At 46.3% G+C, this 18,776-nt stretch overlaps 1 protein-coding gene across 1 annotated transcript in view; it reads right to left on the bottom strand.

Annotated features, from left to right (window-relative positions):
• The window catches only part of MAP1A (microtubule associated protein 1A), a 52,152-nt gene that overhangs the window by 13,605 nt on the left and 19,771 nt on the right, over positions 1–18,776 (bottom strand). Inside the window, 4 exon segments of the mRNA XM_017738106.1 lie at positions 1–2; positions 4–719; positions 2,443–2,583; positions 2,971–3,053. The exon segment at positions 1–2 is cut by the window's left edge and continues 6,338 nt beyond it. Coding sequence (XP_017593595.1) covers positions 1–2; positions 4–719; positions 2,443–2,583; positions 2,971–3,053 — 942 coding nt within the window.

Below are 18,776 nucleotides of genomic sequence, written 5' to 3'. Positions count from 1 at the left end.
AAGAGCGTGATGGGCTCGATGGTGCTGCTCACCACCCTGTAGAGAGGCTCTGATTTAATGCCCAGTCTGTTGAGATACTGCAGTGTCATACACGCTTCTTCAATGCTCCTCTTTACTTTCATGGAGGCTTCAGGCATCTTCAGCTTCTCAGGAACATTAAAAAAAACCACCCCTAGCTCAGGAGAAATTAGGTTCTTCATCCAGTCACTGTAGTTGGTAGAGCCCTGGGACTGTTCCTCCTCTTGCTCAGCAACTTTCCTCTGCAGCAGCCCATTGATGCCGGGCAGGTTGTCTGCACCAATGTGGGTGAGCAGGATTGAGTCAATCCTATCCAGGTGCCTGACCAGCTTCCAGAAGCAGGATTTCCTCTCAGAGCCACCATCCACAAGGATGTTAAACCCATTGACAGCAAAGAGAGCAGAATCACCTCGTCCCCCAGGGAATATGTAGCAGCAGGGCTTAGAAAGCTTCAGAAAACCCCCTGAGGTGGGTGGCTCCAGGAGATCAAATGGAGACGGCACGTCAACTGTCTCAGAGACATATTCTGCAAATTCAGACACCCCATCCATTTCTGGCAGAACTGGATCAGGATTCAGTTTCAGATTAATAATGTCCTGAAATCTCGGATGCCCAAGGTTGCTCCAGGCTCCTTCTCCCAGGCACGACACGGTAAGAGAGGCCTTGGTATCTGAATCAGTGTTGCTGAGAATCTGGGTGACCTAATGAGATAAGCACAGACAAATAAAGGTCAAATACAGCTCTGAGACCTATATAGCACTTGGGGGAAAAAAAAAAAGCAAGGTAGTTAATGCAGACATACTGAAGACAACATGAGCACTTTACCAACAGGAAACATAGGGGGTAGATGAAATAGTTTGAAAGCCCATGGAAAATCAATGCATAGAGCCATGCTCTGTTTTGAAATTCTTAATGTTGAGGGGTTGCTACGGCTTCTGACTGCTGGGCGTGTATTGTGACAAGATCTCAGGAAAGAAAATAAAAACAGGAACCACTGTGTTTTCTTTCCTTACTTCTTGTTAAATCTGGGATATCAGTCCCTGGCTTGGACTCAAAAGTAGCAGGCTGGGGGGTTTTTTTGTGATTTGTGAATTCTAACCCTGAGAAAACCTTTTCAATGCTAAGCATCATTGTCTGAACTTAGCCTTGCTCGCTGGCTAGTCAACCACCACAGAGTACTTTGTGCAGTTCTAGTGACATTGGATTTTCTTTTTTATTTAGAATAATTTTCTTTCCTGGGACCTATTTTGAAAGTCATGACTCCATCTTTGCTACACATACAGGGTTGGGGACATGCTATGTGATTAGTAAGTAGAATAAGGTCAATATAATTTCCAAGGTGCCTTACAGCTATGCTGAACATATATTGACCGAAGAAGTATTACACCTCAACTTCCTAAGTATCCAAAATGAGATTTGCATACGTCTTTACACTGTATTCTTTTGCTTAGACAGCCCTTAACTGATTAGTTTCTGTCCATTTAAATGGATACCAGAGATAAATCAGAACAATCAGCTTTAAATAAATGAAGGCAAGCATATTTGCTGATGTAATTACAGCAATAATAATATCAATTGTTGAAGTATCATCCAGCCATTCCTGCAGCAACTATATATTCAATCAGATGGAGACATTCTAAACAACACAATCAGTGGAAATAGAGCTTCTCAAAAACCAGAGTAGCATATCTGTACTGGCAACAAGTGCCAACAATGTAAAGTCTGTCAGAAAAGCTATCATATATCTACCTGAGATGATCAGCATTGGAGCAGAGGTTCAGAGATACCCTATAAGGTTTTCCAGGCCTTGCTGGACAAATCCCTGAACAAACTTGTCTAAATTCAGTGCTTACTCTGCTCTGTGCATGACGCTGGATTACAGACCTCTCATGTGCCCTTCCAAACTGAATGATGCAACAATTCTGCAATTAAATAGCAACATTTGTAGTTATGTCATCATCATGTAGTTACTTAATCAGCATTTATTCAATCCCTCATCATCTAATGAACATTCTGAACCTTGTGAACTTGCTTGGTGGACTGACTGTGACATGAAGAGAAATACTCACATTTTCTAGGGTGATGATGGCCTCTCTTAGCTGTTTTTGAAAGCTGCCCACAGTTATGTTAAGACCTGCTTTAAGAAATTTTGAGTGTTTGTCCCCTGCAGAGCCAGTCTGGAAGGTTATTTCAAGCTGAACACTTAAAGGAATCACCCATGCCTCGGTCTTGGAAAACTTAAGACAGAGAGTTAAAGCAAGATTCCCAAGACATTAACATGAATTATTTATGGTATGCAGATTTTTGCTGGATTTCAAACCCATCTGTCTGCAAATCTGCCACCTGAAGGAGGGCACAGGCTGCTTTGCTCTACCGTGCACTCTGAACAGGAGGGGATGTTACTGGATTACAGCGCACACTCACCTCCGGGTCTGAAAGTATCTCAGCAAACTTCTGGTAAGTGAAGGTCCCGGTCTGCAGGATCAAGTCTCCCTCCTGATCTGAGCTCTGACCACAGAGGATCAGTAGTTTGTGAGCTGATGAATCACACACAAGTGAGCGGACCTGTTCCCATGAGACAGAGGGCTGCAGTTAGAAGTTACCTGTACTCCACACCAGCACCCAGGATCCCAATCCCATGGACAGGTGATAACTCACATGTTATTCACAAATAGCCAGCCTAGGTTTTCTACTTACAAGAAAGTTGCTTATTGAAGAGGGAAGACACTGCTACTGTCTGCCCGACACAGCTCCATGTCACATCAGAGTTACTGTGTATATCCTGGTTACTGGCAAGACCAGAACACCTGGCCTTTTCACCACACCTTGCAGCAGACTGGCAGCAGGTTTGCACTCTCCAAAAGGTGCAAATTGTGATGATCATGACCTCCATGTCAAGCAAGGGCAGGAGAGCTGATGTGGAGAGAACTTGATGGCACATCTGGTCCTTACCTCAGACACAATGCTGTCCACATTAGGATTCACCAGGATCACCGTATCCAAGGTGTCACTCTGGTGATGGAGAGTTCTTTGGCCTGGGGAAAGAAAAGGGATTAGACAGGATGAGAGCAGCTGATGAGACAGCATCCAGCTACTGATGTTTTAGCCTCAAGAATTCCACTTCAGCATGGGTTTGATTGCAAGGCTTCAATTTACATTCAAGACCCAAGTCTCATAGAACAAAGCAAATTCTTTTCAACAACAAGGAAGGAAATCCTTCTTCTGGATCAGCACGCTCATCTCCAGCATATTCTGAAGTCCACAGAGCCAGGCGCTTTGAGCTGTGCCAGATGGCTGTGTTTGTAAACACTGGTGCAGACAAATTATCCCCTTCCAGACAGAAGTGCCTTGCCTCATCGCAGCTACCACAGAGAGGTGTCTCTGGCATTGTCCACACCCCAGGCACCTCAGGCTCTGTGAGCCAGTCAGTGGGTGCCAACTCAGCTTTCACTGGAGTGGTGCAGCACTGGTAACAAGTCTCCACTCATTCATAGCAGTTTTTTTCTTTAACAAAGCATTTTTCTTTAATCCAAATGTGCACTCCTAAGACGCTGCTATGGGAAATACCTAGACAACAAGAATTCTCATTCTTCTGTCAGAGGCACAAATAGGAACCAAGACAGGACTCTGCTCTCTCTATATATTTAGGGAAAAAAAGGAGAAGCCAAAGAGCAAGTAAGATGCTGGGAGTGGAAAAAAGCAGTTTGTGTGCTCACCTTGGCATTGGCATTGTACAGGTATTTGGCAAAATGCTACCATAATTCCGGGGCCCTATTAATTTATTAGAAAGAAGGGTAGTGAGTGTCTGCCATGCTGACAGCCAGGAGCAGAGCCACTGCTGTATGCCCACATCAGACGGCTCTGGGATGCAGGACAACGTACGGCACCTTCCTGCAGCACTTCCCTGGTCACTGCAGACAGCACAGAACCTTTTTTGATTACAGTCTTTGAAAATACTTACCTCTGGACATTACATCCACTCAACAAGCCAGGCACTTAGAACTTAATTGTTGGAATATATAATTTATAGGGTTTAAGACTATCATAGGTTTTAATCCCTCATATAGATTGGAGGTCCATATATCTTCACTGAAAATGAACACCTATTTTAATTTCACATCTTTCAGACAACTGTTGCTCTCTGACAATGTTGTTCTTTCCACCTTCCACAACCTCCCACTGGCTCTTTCTAGGCAGATTTCAGTCCTTCTAAAATAGCTCTATTGGAAGGAAGGAAGGAAGGAAGGAAGTCGGAAGGAAGGAAGGAAGGAAGTCGGAAGGAAGGAAGGAAGGAAGTCGGAAGGAAGGAAGGAAGGAAGTCGGAAGGAAGGAAGGAAGGAAGTCGGAAGGAAGGAAGGAAGGAAGTCGGAAGGAAGGAAGGAAGGAAGTCGGAAGGAAGGAAGGAAGGAAGTCGGAAGGAAGGAAGGAAGGAAGTCGGAAGGAAGGAAGGAAGGAAGTCGGAAGGAAGGAAGGAAGGAAGTCGGAAGGAAGGAAGGAAGGAAGGAAGGAAGGCTTTAAATCAAACCCACAAACCCACTTTACTGGAATGTTTTACTCAGCTGTTAGCAATTAACCAGACAGATAAGCCCAGAAGGTAGCTTTCAGCCCAAAGTGAGAGTGGCTCTAAGCTCTCAGCAGAACTATTTGTACTTGGCATCTCTAGCTGCTTCCTGAACTTGTCTTCTTTCAGTTTGGCTAAAAAAGGGTCCCTCCAGACTAAAACCAAACCATCACTGTGCAAAATGGAACAGGTATATGGCTGGAGACCCTGGGAAGCAAGTCCATGTGCACAGAAGGGATGCTGCAAGTGAGCCATGGGGAGCAGCATGGGAGGGTGGGAGGAGGCACAGGTGAGGAGGGCCCAGGAGGTGTTCTGGGGCATTCTGTGCAGCCAGAAGAAACAAAACCCCACTCATCCTCGAAGCAATGGTAATTGTGAAGGCACTGCTGATGCCTTGGTATTGCTGAGGTCCCAGAAGTGCTCACAAGGAGCACCCTGTTCCTCACCGATCCATTGTGCAGCATTCACACAGCTCCCCCACACCAGGACCTCCAGTCTTGTTGCTTGGGGCATCCAGAACAGAAGTGATCTGTTCCTGTTTTTCAACATTGCTACTGGGACAAAGCGACACTCACACCATTCCCCAGGCTTCAGCCTCTGCCACCTTGGTGCCTGCACACCCCAGACATCATTTTAGCAGTGGTTACCCACATCACTTGGGGAACACCGCCTGGTGCACAGCACCAACACCAGCAGCCTCGTCCTTATGCCACGCGACAGGGAGGGCTCTGGGGCACAGTGCGGTCTGTGGGCATCTCTCCAGGCACCAAGTGCCCGGGCGCTGCAGGGGCAATGCCAGCCTGCGGGTTGCCGGCCGGGCAGCACTGGTGACAGTGCCAGCTGCAGAGGGAAGGGGCCTGTCTGCAGCACTAACAGGCATGAAAACACTGCTTCTCGCTGCCATCCCGCAGTCCGAGCCCAGGCAGCTGAGCTGTCCCCGCTGAGGCTGTGAACAAAGCCTGGCTGTTAGCATTCTGCTGGCAGCCCCTCACCCCGCAGGGAATGTCCCCTGCACATGGGGAAGAAAGAGAAGGCTCAAGCTGCAGGGCCAGCAGCTGCTGGCAGATGGGAGGGATGAATGGGGAAGGACTGAGTCTTGTGAAGGGCTGTGAGGATGATTAAGGGACTAAATTGTTTTCATACAAGGTGAGGCTGAGTGTGGGGGAAGGATATTTTCAATATGTATAAATAAATACCTGATGGGAGGGAATGAAGAAGAGGAAGTCAGACAGACACTGTCAGTTGATTCTCAGGAGGACACAGGAGCAGAGCTGTACAGCTAGGCCATTTCCAGAAACATGGACTCACTGCACACACCCATGCACACCAACACCCCAAGCAGTTTTTTAATGAAATTCAGAGATAAAGCAGAATAGCACATGAACTCCAGACTGAACTGCGAACTGTGAGTGAGGCAGCAGCACAGTGCCCTAACACGGCCCATGCCCCAGCCCCTATTCACCCCAAGTTGGGGCAGCGACCTTCCCAGCCCAGTGCAGTAGCACCCCGTGCCCAGCTAAGGGAACACACCTGCCCAAAGCCTCTGTGAATCCAAGTGCTCGTGAGGCTGAGAAGTCCTTTGCTGGCCACTTTCTCTGTATAGCCTGCAGTAGCAGCTGCACAGACAGAAGATTTAAACACACAGCCTGGCACATCATTCCTCTCACTAACAAAAACCATGTGCACCAGAAACGTGTAGCAGGGTGACTGACATTGCAGACACGGTGACTGGAAGCATGCTGTTCAGGTCACTTCCAGGTATTTCTCCTTACTAGAGCTCTATCACATTGAAATGCATTCCTGGAAATAGCATTGCAAATGAAAAAATCCCTCAGTTCCATTGACCAGTATAAGGAATATCCTTCTCAGGCTCCTGAAAACTGCAGTCTTCAACTTACCTGGAACAAATACCTGGACACAGCTCATCTCCAGGTGCATTCTGAACACAGATCCCTGTCTCTGTGCAGCCCTCTCCAACTATTCTCAGAAGCTGCTACATTAAATAAATCTCCTCTCTTCAGTAGCACTGCAGTTCTCATTTTGTATGAATCCTCACTCTGTGTGTTCAGGAACATTCTGATTTCTGCAATCATCCCTGTGCATGTGCACTTCCAGGGAACATTCCCATCCGTCATGTCCCCACCAAGGCAGAAAGCCCCATGTCTTTACCACTTGTTCCTTCAGAGGAGAGTTTCTTTAGTCCCTTGGAACTGCTGCCATCTCTCCCTGTGGCCACTGGGATGAGCAAGAAGTACACAAGGAGGAGTACAGAAGATTCACAGAAGTACAGAAGATTATTGTCTTTTCTGTATTATTCTCCACCCTATCTTTTTATGCATTATAATATAACCTAAGATTAGCTTTGCACCAAATAAAGATTTTCAGTTAGGGTACCTAGTGACATCCAAATTTGACCCTGCCAACTATTAAGGTCTTACAGGGAGTCTAGAAGGTTTAATTTCTCTAGTGTGCTTGATTTTGCTTTTTGTGACAATGAATTTAATGGACATCATGACTGTGCAATTTTGTTGCTGAAGTTCCTCACAGACATTTCTAGATCTCAGTAACTGAGTCATCTATAAATTTAGCCACCTCCATGTTCCTTCATCGTTACTGTACTGATCAACTTCGTATTTAGTAGGAAATCATGAAGCCCTTGTACTTTACCTCTGGATGCTGCACAAACCATGTATTTGTTTGCTAACTTGTTTTCTGTCTTTTAAGTAGTTTTGACTCGTGGCATTACTTGCCTTTTACCCACACAAAGTGCCTGCTGCATAACATATTGAAACATTTAAACATATGGAAAGATTTAATACACAAACACACCTCATTCACAACCACAGTAAGGTTTCAGAAAAGAGACATGGCATTCGTCTTCTGCACACAGATCACATTACTTACCATTGTATAGAAGTATCAGCACCCTCACCCCAAAGGCCCGCAGAAGACACATACAGCTCCTTCCTACAGGGCAGCCACCCATGGGTGCCTCCTCCTGACCATGGAGGCACTACACAAAACATCCCAGAGGTGGTGAGCAACAGGTACTCTGGGCTAGAGGATAGATTTCCATTACTAATATTGAAGTGGCATTTCAGGATGTGCAGCTGCACTCCTGAACTACTGGGATGGGAGGAAAAGTCAGATTTTTTTTTTTTTAAGAGTATGTATAGCTCACATACTAGAAGGGCTGAGGGTACCCTCTTTGCTGTTCACAGCATTTTCAAGAAGGGCAGCGGAGGAGAAGTTGCTGATCTCCTTTCTCTGGTGACCAGCACTAGGATATGAGGAAATAGAATGAAACTGCATCAGATTGGACAGAATCAGAATTCAGATTGGACATTAGAAAGGGTTCTTCACCAAGAGGGTGGGCAGCCTTAGGAACAGGCTCCCTGGGGAATTGCACCAAGCCCGTCAGAGTTCAAGGAGTATTTGGATGGTACTTTTAGTCATATGGTTTAATTTTAGCTAGACCTGTGAGGAGCAGGGAGTTGGACTTGGTGATCCCTACAGGTCCCTTCCAATTAACATATTCTGTGATTGTGTGGCCCCTTGAGTGTAGAATTACTTTGGTTATGGTAGAGGATAGCAAGTGAAGAGCAAAGCCACACCGATTCTGGAGTGGGTATGAACTAATCATTCAGGGCTGCACCTGCAAAGAGACAGAGGGAGAGAGAACGGAGGAGCAGATGCTGTGGGCTCAGTGCTCAGCAATCAGGTAGAGAGGGCTCTTCTGTGGAGGTCAGGCTAGGCTGAAAGAAAGGACAGTGCACTGGGGTAACTGTGACAAACAGGATGCCTGAGAGAGAGAGATGATCCTACAAACAGACAGATGGCTGTAGAGGCAGAAAAGGAGGTCATGCTGACAGCACAGATCCCTGTGTTCTGCTACTTTAAATGGAAGCACCTAAAGCTCCTGTAGCTGCAGAATAAATTCTGAGCTAGTCTGAAGAGCTGTCAAGGATAGCTACACAAGATGCTGCTTGTTATTTTCTTTAACCTTTTAGACCATCAAATCTCAGAGGTCTTATTCTGTTAATCAGGACTGGAAGAACCACAGTTACAGCTTGGCATGCTGAAACCAGAGACCAAGTGTCAGGGCAGCGGGACCCAGTTTCTCACCTTTGTGAAATGATGCTTTAGGCCAGAGCACTGGGTTATCTTTCAAGTGACTGTGCTGAAATCAGTCATGATGCTCTGACTGGTACAACAAATCAGAATGAAGGTAAGAGCCAAAAGATGACTAAAGGACTGGCACATCTTTGATGAGAGGAGAAGTCAGGTGGGACTGTTTAGCCAGTAAAAGAGAAAACTCAGGGCAGGGATCTCACTCACCAGTCTGTGTACCTGTCTGATGGCAGGTGCAAATCTGGGCTGCAGAGCTCCCATGACTTTGCCATCCAGAGGATGGAGACTGCTTGTCTGACCACATAGAAATCAGCCCTTTCCCACCCAGCGTGTATTCTTTATCCCTCATTACCTCCCTTAGGCCTTCCCACACCCTTCCCCTCCTTGGTCCCTAAAATTATTTAGGCTTACCAGGCCAGGTTCTACCTGTAAAGTGAACACCAATAGTACATTGATAAAAAATACAGAAGTTTCAGAGTCTGAAAATGTTATCAAGGCACACAAGCCATGCTGATTAAAAACTCACTCTTCCTCACTTCTGGCTGTCTTACCTGACATTATGAACATCTCTCTTCAAGGGGACACTGTTAAAAAGACTCTAACAAGAAGATCCTAGATATCACTATGGCTCAGTACCTTTTGCTAGACTTCAGCAAAGAGCTGGGCCTGGGGTCACATGGTCTTCCTGATATTTATTGAACAAAGTCTACCTCTGAGGACAGTCAAACCATGCATAGGGTTCTTAGAGTGCATATATTCGCATAACTAACATGAGCTAGTGCAATCTGAAAGACTGCCATTTCCTTCACTCTGAAATTACATAACAACACTGAGATAGTAACTGACTCTCTCATTCTGAGGCTGTGAAGTCTCCAACTGCAGCTTCTTCAGTGCCAATGGGAGAAAAAGGATCCAGGCCCAAATGGTGTCCATTCAGAGAATGAAACAACACAGTCATTCACAAACACTCCAGGACCGTACCAAGTACAGCAAGCCACAGCTCCTTGGGAGGGAGATTGTAAAGACCAGAGGAAAAGGAGAAAAGGTTCTGCACTGAACTCTGAGCAGGGTCCTGCCTCTCATCCTGTCTGTGCAGATACACAGTCCCGTGTCCAACCACACTATGGACCCACTGCTCTGCCAGACCAGGGCCACCCCATGTTGTCCAGCAATGAGGGAAAGGAGTGAATGTGCCCTTGTTGGAAGCAATGTCACACTCCCAGCACCTGAAGAGCGCACAGCTCCTTTCTCCAGCAGGCAACCTGAACAGTGTACAGCTGGCAGATGGGACCAGCTCTGGCTGATGGAGACCTGGAAGCTCTGCCAGCTAGTCAGGTAGGCTCAGGAGTTAAATAAACACAGAGATTGCTTTGGCAGCCAGTACACAGCCAACAACTGTGGATTCACCACTCAGGTCCTCATGTGGTGATTCCAGCTCAGGAACTCAAACACGATTTCTCGCACCCCAGGGATGCACCTGGATGTGTTTATCACAATGACAGGACAAGTCCCACTCTGTTCCTCCTTACCATCTAATGGCAGCGTCGTGCCAGATGAGAGGAGACTCTCAGGCAAGGTAAGTAGAGAGACACCAGGTGAGGAGTACAGGCATAAATCCCCCAGAAAAGGCTAAGAGAGATTCTGAGTCCTAGGTGGGTGGCTGCCATGCACACTGGTGCCTAACCACTGCCTTCCAGAGCCCAAGGAAATGCAGCGGGTCCCAGAAATTCTGGGCACATCCAGCTCTTCGTTGCTTTTCCAGAGATGAGCAGAGCAAAGGGCTTAGCCAGATCACTGGGGATCACAGGAAAAGGGCCGTCCCACAGTCTCCTTCCCTCCTCACACAACATGTGATGTCTGCAGTAACTACTTATTTTCATAAGATTATTGGGAAAGTGCTGTAGTTTTAGCTTGCTAGTGTGATTCAGTAGCTGAGAATGATGAGGAACTGGCTTCAGACAGTGCTTTGTGGTCCAGCAGCAAGTGTTCTGCCTCTCATGGTCTGAAAAAGTCTACTGTAAAGATTTATTTCATACATTTTCTATTTTTAGGTCTTCAAACACTCTGAAGAAGTAGACAAATATTTATTTGTCAATGGCTAAATCAAAAAATCTATCCTCTTTAAGGGGATCTTTAGTGATTTTCTCAGAGAAACTCATTGTGTTCCAGTAAAGGGAAACACACTTTTAATGGAAATATGAAAATCATCTGAAAATCGAGAGGCAAGAAACTGCAGCAAAGTGCTGAGCCCCTGTCAGGGAGGGCCAGGGCAGAGCTGTGTGCTGCCTGTGGAGCAGTGGAAACCATCACCCAACAGGTCACAGATGCACCAAGGCATAAAATGAGGGATTTTAAACTGCACCTAGAAAAAAAAGGGGAAGTCAATGGTGTTTGAGCAGGAAAATATTACATGTATGAGTTTTCAGTTTTTATTTTTTATGAAAATTTCAAAATAGTGTTTGATGATTTTTCATATTGAGATACAGAGTCACACAGTTAAAAACACAGCACTACTGAAATAAAGTCCTGTGGATGTGCAACAGGAGATGTGCCTTATCTGGAGGAACTGAATAAACAAAGCACAGGAAAGCACAAAGCAGTGTGCCGAGAGAGGGAAGATAATTGAAACGTCTTTATGAAGCAAAGCATTCTATACGGACTGAAAGCACACCCACACCAACTTCTGCCTGTTAACAAGGGCAAATCTCCAGATACTGGCTTTGATTTTAGCTAATAGCCCAGTTGCAGACTGAGGGGAATTTGGGGTACACATGGTATATTGACTATTATTGCTCATATTCCAGTTATATTGAAGAAGGTAGAAGAGCAGCCTCTCCAGAATACGACCACACATGCGCTAACAGTCTCCTGCTGTGCGGCTCTGTACCTGAGGAAAAGGGTGACAGATTACACCCAGCCCTGACAGGGAGCTTGGCAGTGTGGCACACAGAGGACTGAGCAGAGAAGCACACAGCATATGCAAGAGCATCAGGGGAGCCAGAGCAGAGCTTTTATGTATAATGCTGGACATATTTCATAACTCACCGTACCATACTGTTACTGCATGCCAGGAGAACTGATCATGCTTTAAGGTAAGAGCAGGCTCTGCAAAATGACTGCCTGCCTCCTGGGGATTTACTACAAAGGCAAACCAGCAGCAGGGCAAGAGAAGGAGATGAAATATTCCTTAAGGTGTGGGAGGCTGTGGGCACCTGCCACATCCCAAGAGATATTCCTGCTAACCACTTGCCTGTTCTTGCCATCTTCCCTCCTCCCTGTGATATTTTCATGCCATCTACAGCTCTTCTCCCAGGCAACCTCTATTTCTATATCATGTCAACCATAGCAACCATCTCATTGCTCCCTAATTGCACATACTGTCTCACTTTTATGCTAAGGAGCAATTTGATAGCTCAGCCATTTTAGAACCACTAATTGAAGATGCAGATATTCACTTTGGAAACAGTTTTATGTATTTCCAGAAGTTACTGCCCTTCAACTGGAAGTTATACCACCACTGAGATAATGGATAAGGTGACCACTTCTACCAAGCTGGCCAGGTGCTAGATTGGCCACAAAAAAATGTTCTGTTCCCTGCAGCAGCTTTGCTGACTCATGCTGGCCTTGCATCATTCTGCTGAGGAACAGTGTGCGGCATGCGCATGAATCAGGAATGCAGCCCTGCACAGAGACATGGCCTCCAGCTGTGAGGAGCTGAAGCTGTGACTTCTTAAATGTCTCCAGCTAAATCCATGAAAGAAAACCTAAACACACCTTAAGACACCCTCTTATCTGGTGTCCTCACTCCACCAACCCCTGGCAGACTCATTACAGCAGGTCCCTTTGGAAACCAAATTAATGTTTCCCCTTTCTGTGTCAGTTGGACTTCAGCTGGGAGTTGCTGCCAGTCCCTGAAACAGAGGTTCCACAAAACCACTCCCATTGGCACTGAGGCAGATACCCTGTTTCAGGCTCCAGAGATGAAGACTCCTGTAAGTCAAAGTTGGACAGCTTATTATCTCTTAATTTTAGTAAGAATATGCATCCCAGATCACATACTCTTACAACCAGAACATAGCATAGACAGAAGAAAACTGCGTGTTTCTCCTAGTTTAGGAGCATCTGGGTAATGCTGACTCTGACTGACTTGGAGGTACAGCTAATGATCTGTTCCATTTCTCTCTCTCTTTTTTTTTTTTTGTTTCCTTTCTCAACTGATCAATATGACAAATAAACTGCCTGAGGCAGGGAGAACTTAATTGTATAAAAGAGAGGATGGCTGCACACACAGGGAATTAACTCTTGAGATTTCCTCCTGTTTGCCTATCGAGATGCCAAATTTCTGGCAAGAGGGTCCTGCCTCTGATTGATAGCAACTGTTTGGACTCTTCAAACCTTGTTCCTATTCCATACTGTTAACAGTCTCATTCCAAGCAGCTTTTCTTCTCTCCCTTGCTTGTTTTGAGGATGATCTGCTGAATGTCAGCCTTCATGAAGATACAGTTATTAAACCAGCTGTGAACTCCAAGTGGCTGAGGTGGTTGGTGAAGCACAGGACTGTATTCTGCCAGCCCTTGAGAAAAAGCAGCTCTCCTCTGCCAACAACTTTCTTTGTTGCATCTTGACTTTGCACTCTTGGCTCTAGTTGATCCTTGATAGAACCCAGGTCTAGGTTCCTGGGATTTGATTTACAATCTGGAATACAGCAATAATGAATGTGATACAAAAAGTTATTTCAAAGTGAAAACTTCAAGGCCTCCTGTCCCGTCTTCCAGCAAACACAGGGCCTGTCCCTTTAGCACTGAAGAGAGAGGGGTTTGGAAGCAGCCAAGGAGGTTTCTAACAGAATAGTCCGGGACATCTTCCTCTCGTGGTACTGGTGACATGTCCACTCAGCCACTGCCTCCCATCAGTCTGCTTGAAACGAGCTCACTCAAGTCTTATTTCATCACAGCAGCCCCTGCTTCCCAATGCCACCCCATCTAGTCAGGTCCCTTTCAGATTGCAGATTACACGGTGGAATCAGGGACTGAACTTACTGACCAGGGAGAACAAAAAGGAGCAGGAGAGGCCTCTGTCACCTCAAACACTTCTCTCAGGGCCTCTCACTTGTTCAGTTCCCTTGGAGCCACGCAGGCACAGGACCCTTCCATGCTCCCATGCCTCCCTCTTCCTTAACAATGGTCTTTGCCTTTGAATATGGACCAACAGCAAGAAGGAAAAGCCATAACAAATAAAACTCCCATGCAAATCTAGCAACCAAGAACTGGGCCAAAACACACATTATGCTCATATCTATCAGCCTGCAAGCTGGTTCTTCAGAAAGATGCCACATGGGTCAAAGGCACAGAAAGCCACCCTGTGCAATGCTTTACTGTTGTGCAAAGGAGTTATTTTTGATTGAGGCCATTGACTTCTTACATGGCTTGGGTAGTGTCTGCATTTCTGTCTAAGAACTACAACTTAGCTTACCCTTATCCATTTTTAGCAAGCCTTTCAGAACATATATCTAGTCACCCAGAAGGTAAATCACTGGCTCCTTCCCATTTCTCTTCTAAGAGCATCTGGAGTGCCTGATGACAGACCCATATTCCTCAGATAACTTTCAAAAGGGAGGTTTTTTAATGGCTTCTTCCCGCTATTTTTTTTCCTAAAATACTTAAAAATTTGACACTAGAGCTTAATAGAGAATGGACAGATGAGATCTCAGTGAAACAAAAGGTTAGCAAAGTGCAAAAGCAATTAACTGAATTTCTCAACGTGAAAGTCAATAGAGGAAGCCAGTTATGCTGCCATGCTTTTTAAACACAGTCTGTTTGTAGCTACAGCATGTTGTGGAACACAGCACTAAACTTTTACAGCCCTGAGGTAGGTTCTAGCAAATTGCCAAAGACTTCAGTGCTTCACAAGAAGGTGCATGAATGACAGTACCACATGCAAAGAGACACACATGTATTGATAACAGACATGCATATTGAGTCCTGCCCCTCTGTGACTTGCAAGCCTCCTTCGGTTGGCGATTCTCGGCCTTCAACTTCTTGGAGGAAATACTCAAGCCTTTACTTTCAAAAGCAAAGAAAGGGCTCACTAATTTCTTTCCAAACACTGACACTGGGATAATGCTGCTTTTCAGAAAGGCAGAAATGAATCAAAATTGTACTCCCCATTAAAAAAAAAAAAAAAGCCAACCCAGTACTATTCTATACATTTGAGAGCTCGATCCAGCAAGACTTCAAGATCTCAGGAGAGCTAAGAATCTGCTGGCCAAGGAGATTAGTGCTCATGTTCATCTGTGAATAAAGCATCAGAAGGACAGAAATTTCCTGAAAAGCTGGTTACATAACTAATTGTGCCATTAGTGCTAACTTTTGAGATCCTGGAGAGGAAGCTGTGAGAGGACACTGAACTAAAGCCACCACATGTAGAAATTTATCTCCATTTCTTAATGTGAAGCAAGGTAAAAACAAGCCATAGAGATTAGGCACAGCAAGGCATGAACTAATGAAGACTGCTTTTTGTGTGTCCACTCTGCTCTGTTCCACCACTGTAATGCCAGCTTCCTCCACATTCCCTGCTGTCCACTGCCATACTCTCAGCTCCACTTGTGAGCCAAAACTACCAACTGTACAAGTGGCAGCATGCTCAGAGACAGCCACGTGCTGACAGCTGGTGTGCGAGCAGGGAGTGCAGGACAAACAGATGTGCACTGTTCCCATGAGGGCACTGACTGATCACTTGCCTGCTCAACCACCTTTCACAAAACTGGTAGAAGCTTGTTAATTTCAATGCTTTAGTAGAAGGAAAGTATTTACTGCAAACACAGAAGGTTTATTTGTAAGAGGAATTCATACTGTGCACCCAAGCACCTCTAAGGGGATGGAGAAAAAAATAATACAAACTAAGAAGTTAGAACCAAACTAGCTCAATACTGTCTCCAATCTTTCCTGTCAACAGCTACTAGGCTGGTGTTGGAGTCCAGAAAGTTCATGACTTTTTAGGGGGAAAGAAAAATAAATCCTGTTTTTCCATCTCAGTACATTCTCCCCAGAATAATTTTTAGGCATTCATTTACACATAGCTTGCTCTCTTTCCTCCCATACACAGTTGCTGGGTTGATGGAGAGCTTCTATCACCTCCCTTTCTTCCCAGGTACTTTTGCCTAACTAACACTACAAAGGCTGGAAGATACTCCCTGTGTTTTAAAGTAGCTGCTACTGTCAGGTCTCTGTGTGCTAACCAGACTATCTCAACTGCTTTGGGCTCCCATTGCATCTCCTCTAAAGGACCTGGAGGTCTCTCTCTTCTGCCCATCAAGGAGCAGTGGGAAGTCTGTGATAATGCCTGTAGCAAGCACCCTGGGCTGTGCTAGAAGCAGCACCCACTAAGATCTCTATACTCAGACACCTATCACAAGGATGTATTACTGCATCCTTATCTGCTTCGGAGTTTCTTCTTTCTTTGCAAGATGCATCCCAGGCGTTACCTAGGAAGGTCTGTGTCTGAACATGTCCAAAGAGCACAAGCCACATCCCATAGAAACTCATGCTGAGGAACCACTCTTCTGCCCTTACCCTGGTGTCCAGCCATGCCCCTTTGACTGAGACATGTTGCACCTCTTGTTCACGCACGTGGCTTCCCTGCTTTCACCAAAGTGCTGGCAATTGCTCACCATGCTCCTGCGATCCAGTGTATCATCCATTTACCACCACACCTGCTGAGGATGTGACTAAGGTATGCCAGCACGATAGACAAGAGGAAGAGTGGCAAAAAGACATGACAGGAGGTGGATTGTTTTGTCAGGAAAGAAACTACTGCAAAGCTACACATCTATCTGTCTGCAGAATGGGAGTAAGGCAGAAGATCTAACAGCTTGGCCTTGCCAGATCACAGGAAAGGAAAGGAGGGGAGGAAAAAATGTGTCCCAATTCAATAACTACTTGCTGGAGAAATTGTAAGGACAGACACGGGGGCTGGATGCAGCCAACCAGTATGGAGCCATCAAGGAGACAGAGAGGGTACTGACCTTACACAGCAAAAGGGCCTCTACCCCATCAGAAGAAAGAGGAATCCCTGTCATTCTGGAACAGTGCCAGCCTGCAGGGCTTTTCACAGCGGAACCAGAGCGACTTGGAATAGAAACAGCCTCGTCTCTGAGATCAGAGAGTTTAAACCGGAGCTTGTTTTTTCTGCAGTCACAAGCCAGCAGGCACCAGCTGCAGAATTTGCCGCAGTGTGTGTGTGCGTGCGTGTGTTTCTGCGTGTGTGAGTGTGCAGCAGCCATGCTCCTCCCCTCCAAGCTCACTGTGTGATCAATGACACATTGATTACAGCTCCCTCCTTTTTCCCCTCCCTACATCACTGACAGTCCCAGTCTGATCACTCTCAGCCCCTCTCTTCTAATATTAAGAAAGCTTTTGTTGGTCATCATTAGTCATCACTAATGACTTCTTTTCATTGCTCCCTCCCTGGTCAATGGGGTTTTGCTTCTTCTCTTTTTCCCTCTTAGCCAAAACAACAGTGTCTGACAGATATTCATGGTCACATACCCAGGTCTGTGCAAAGTCCTAAACCATGCTCTTGCTCCTCTAGCTCTGAACCCTGGAGATAAAAGGCCATATTTTGAAATACTTCAACACATTTCAGCTCTAGCATACAGATAATTTAACACTTTTAACAAGAAGCTTGCTGGTGGTAACACTAACAAATACCAGAGATACCCTATTAAAATAGAACCCCATGTGTCTGTGACTGCAAAGGTGTCATCATCACACAGTACCACTGGCAATGCAGGAGAGCTAATGATAAAGAGACAGCTGGCCCCTTATCCCTCCATGTTACATGGGCAATACAGCAAGGTCAGGGATGACAAAGGACTACTGCTAGGAAAAAGAAAGCATTTTGTTATTCTCATTTCTTAAGCACAAAGTCCCTGATTATAGCCTACATGGATGAAAATCAGCTCCAAGCTTGGCCACGTCTCCTCTCTCTGCTGCCACAGAAAGGCTGCATCATGCACATTTTACAGGAACCTTCCCTTTTTACTCCCCCACTCGCTGGATGCATTTGGATGCTTTTTGGTTTCCTGTAGTGGAAGAATGTAGTGTTGTGAAGCTTGAAGTCAGACTTCAGCTACTTCAAGACTACTCATATGCGAGTGTGCAGCACCAAAGAAGAGAGAAATTGCAAAAGAAGACTGGCCCTCTATCTCTCTTCCATCAAATCAACAGCATGACAGTCCACCTTAACAACCCTCCCCCCTCCTGCCTGGCATTAGCCTGATTCCACCATCGGCACGGAGCTGAACGATGATACAGACACTAATACTGTCTTTCGCCAAGCCTTGCCCAAAGGCAGCATCTGTGAGATGCCTCGTACCACCTCCTCCCTTCTCCAGCAGCACACCATCTTCAGGGAAGACCATACTGGGATAAAACATAATGCTGCAGGACTCCTTAAACTCCTGTCAGGCGGAATACTTTCTCCAGATTCTTCTCTAGACCCATCTTCATACATCCTTCTCTGTGTTTGAGCTAAGGACACAAGTGCAGCAAACAGCTGAGCAGCTGGGGAATTTGGGTTTTGTTCCTATACTCGAACACAAACAGCTGAGGAGGGGCGAGGTCCGCAGATCATAAAAACCCCAAGCTCCATCCGCAGCCACCTTCCCCTCTTGTTACTAATCCTCCTCAACCCCCCCAAATTCCAAGGAAATAAACCCGCACCCACTATGACCGCTGCGAGCAGGTGCGTTTCCTCACCTGCGCCCCTGCCAGGGCTGCGCAGCCCCAGCCACTCACCGGGCCCGCGCACAGGAGCGCAGAGCCCGGACAGGTCCGCTTGCCGTCACCGATATCCCCCGTTACCTCCCCAGAAGGGCCCTTCCTCCCCGGCCGACCAACGTCTTCCAAAGCAATGAGCAGCATCCGAGCGCGAACAAAGCGCCGCCGCCTCCATCCCGCAACCTCCACGATACCGGGGCTCCTCACTCCCGACCGCCCTGGCACCCTTCGCTGCTCGCCCCAGGCCGGTGGGGAAGGAAGATGCACCTACCATCCTGGCCGGGGAG

The sequence above is a fragment of the Corvus brachyrhynchos genome, unplaced genomic scaffold (assembly GCF_000691975.1).
Source record: "Corvus brachyrhynchos isolate BGI_N302 unplaced genomic scaffold, ASM69197v1 scaffold200, whole genome shotgun sequence".
Classification (NCBI taxonomy): domain Eukaryota; kingdom Metazoa; phylum Chordata; class Aves; order Passeriformes; family Corvidae; genus Corvus; species Corvus brachyrhynchos.
Note: the sequence above shows the minus strand (reverse complement) of the source record. Positions and strands in the feature narration are given on the sequence as shown.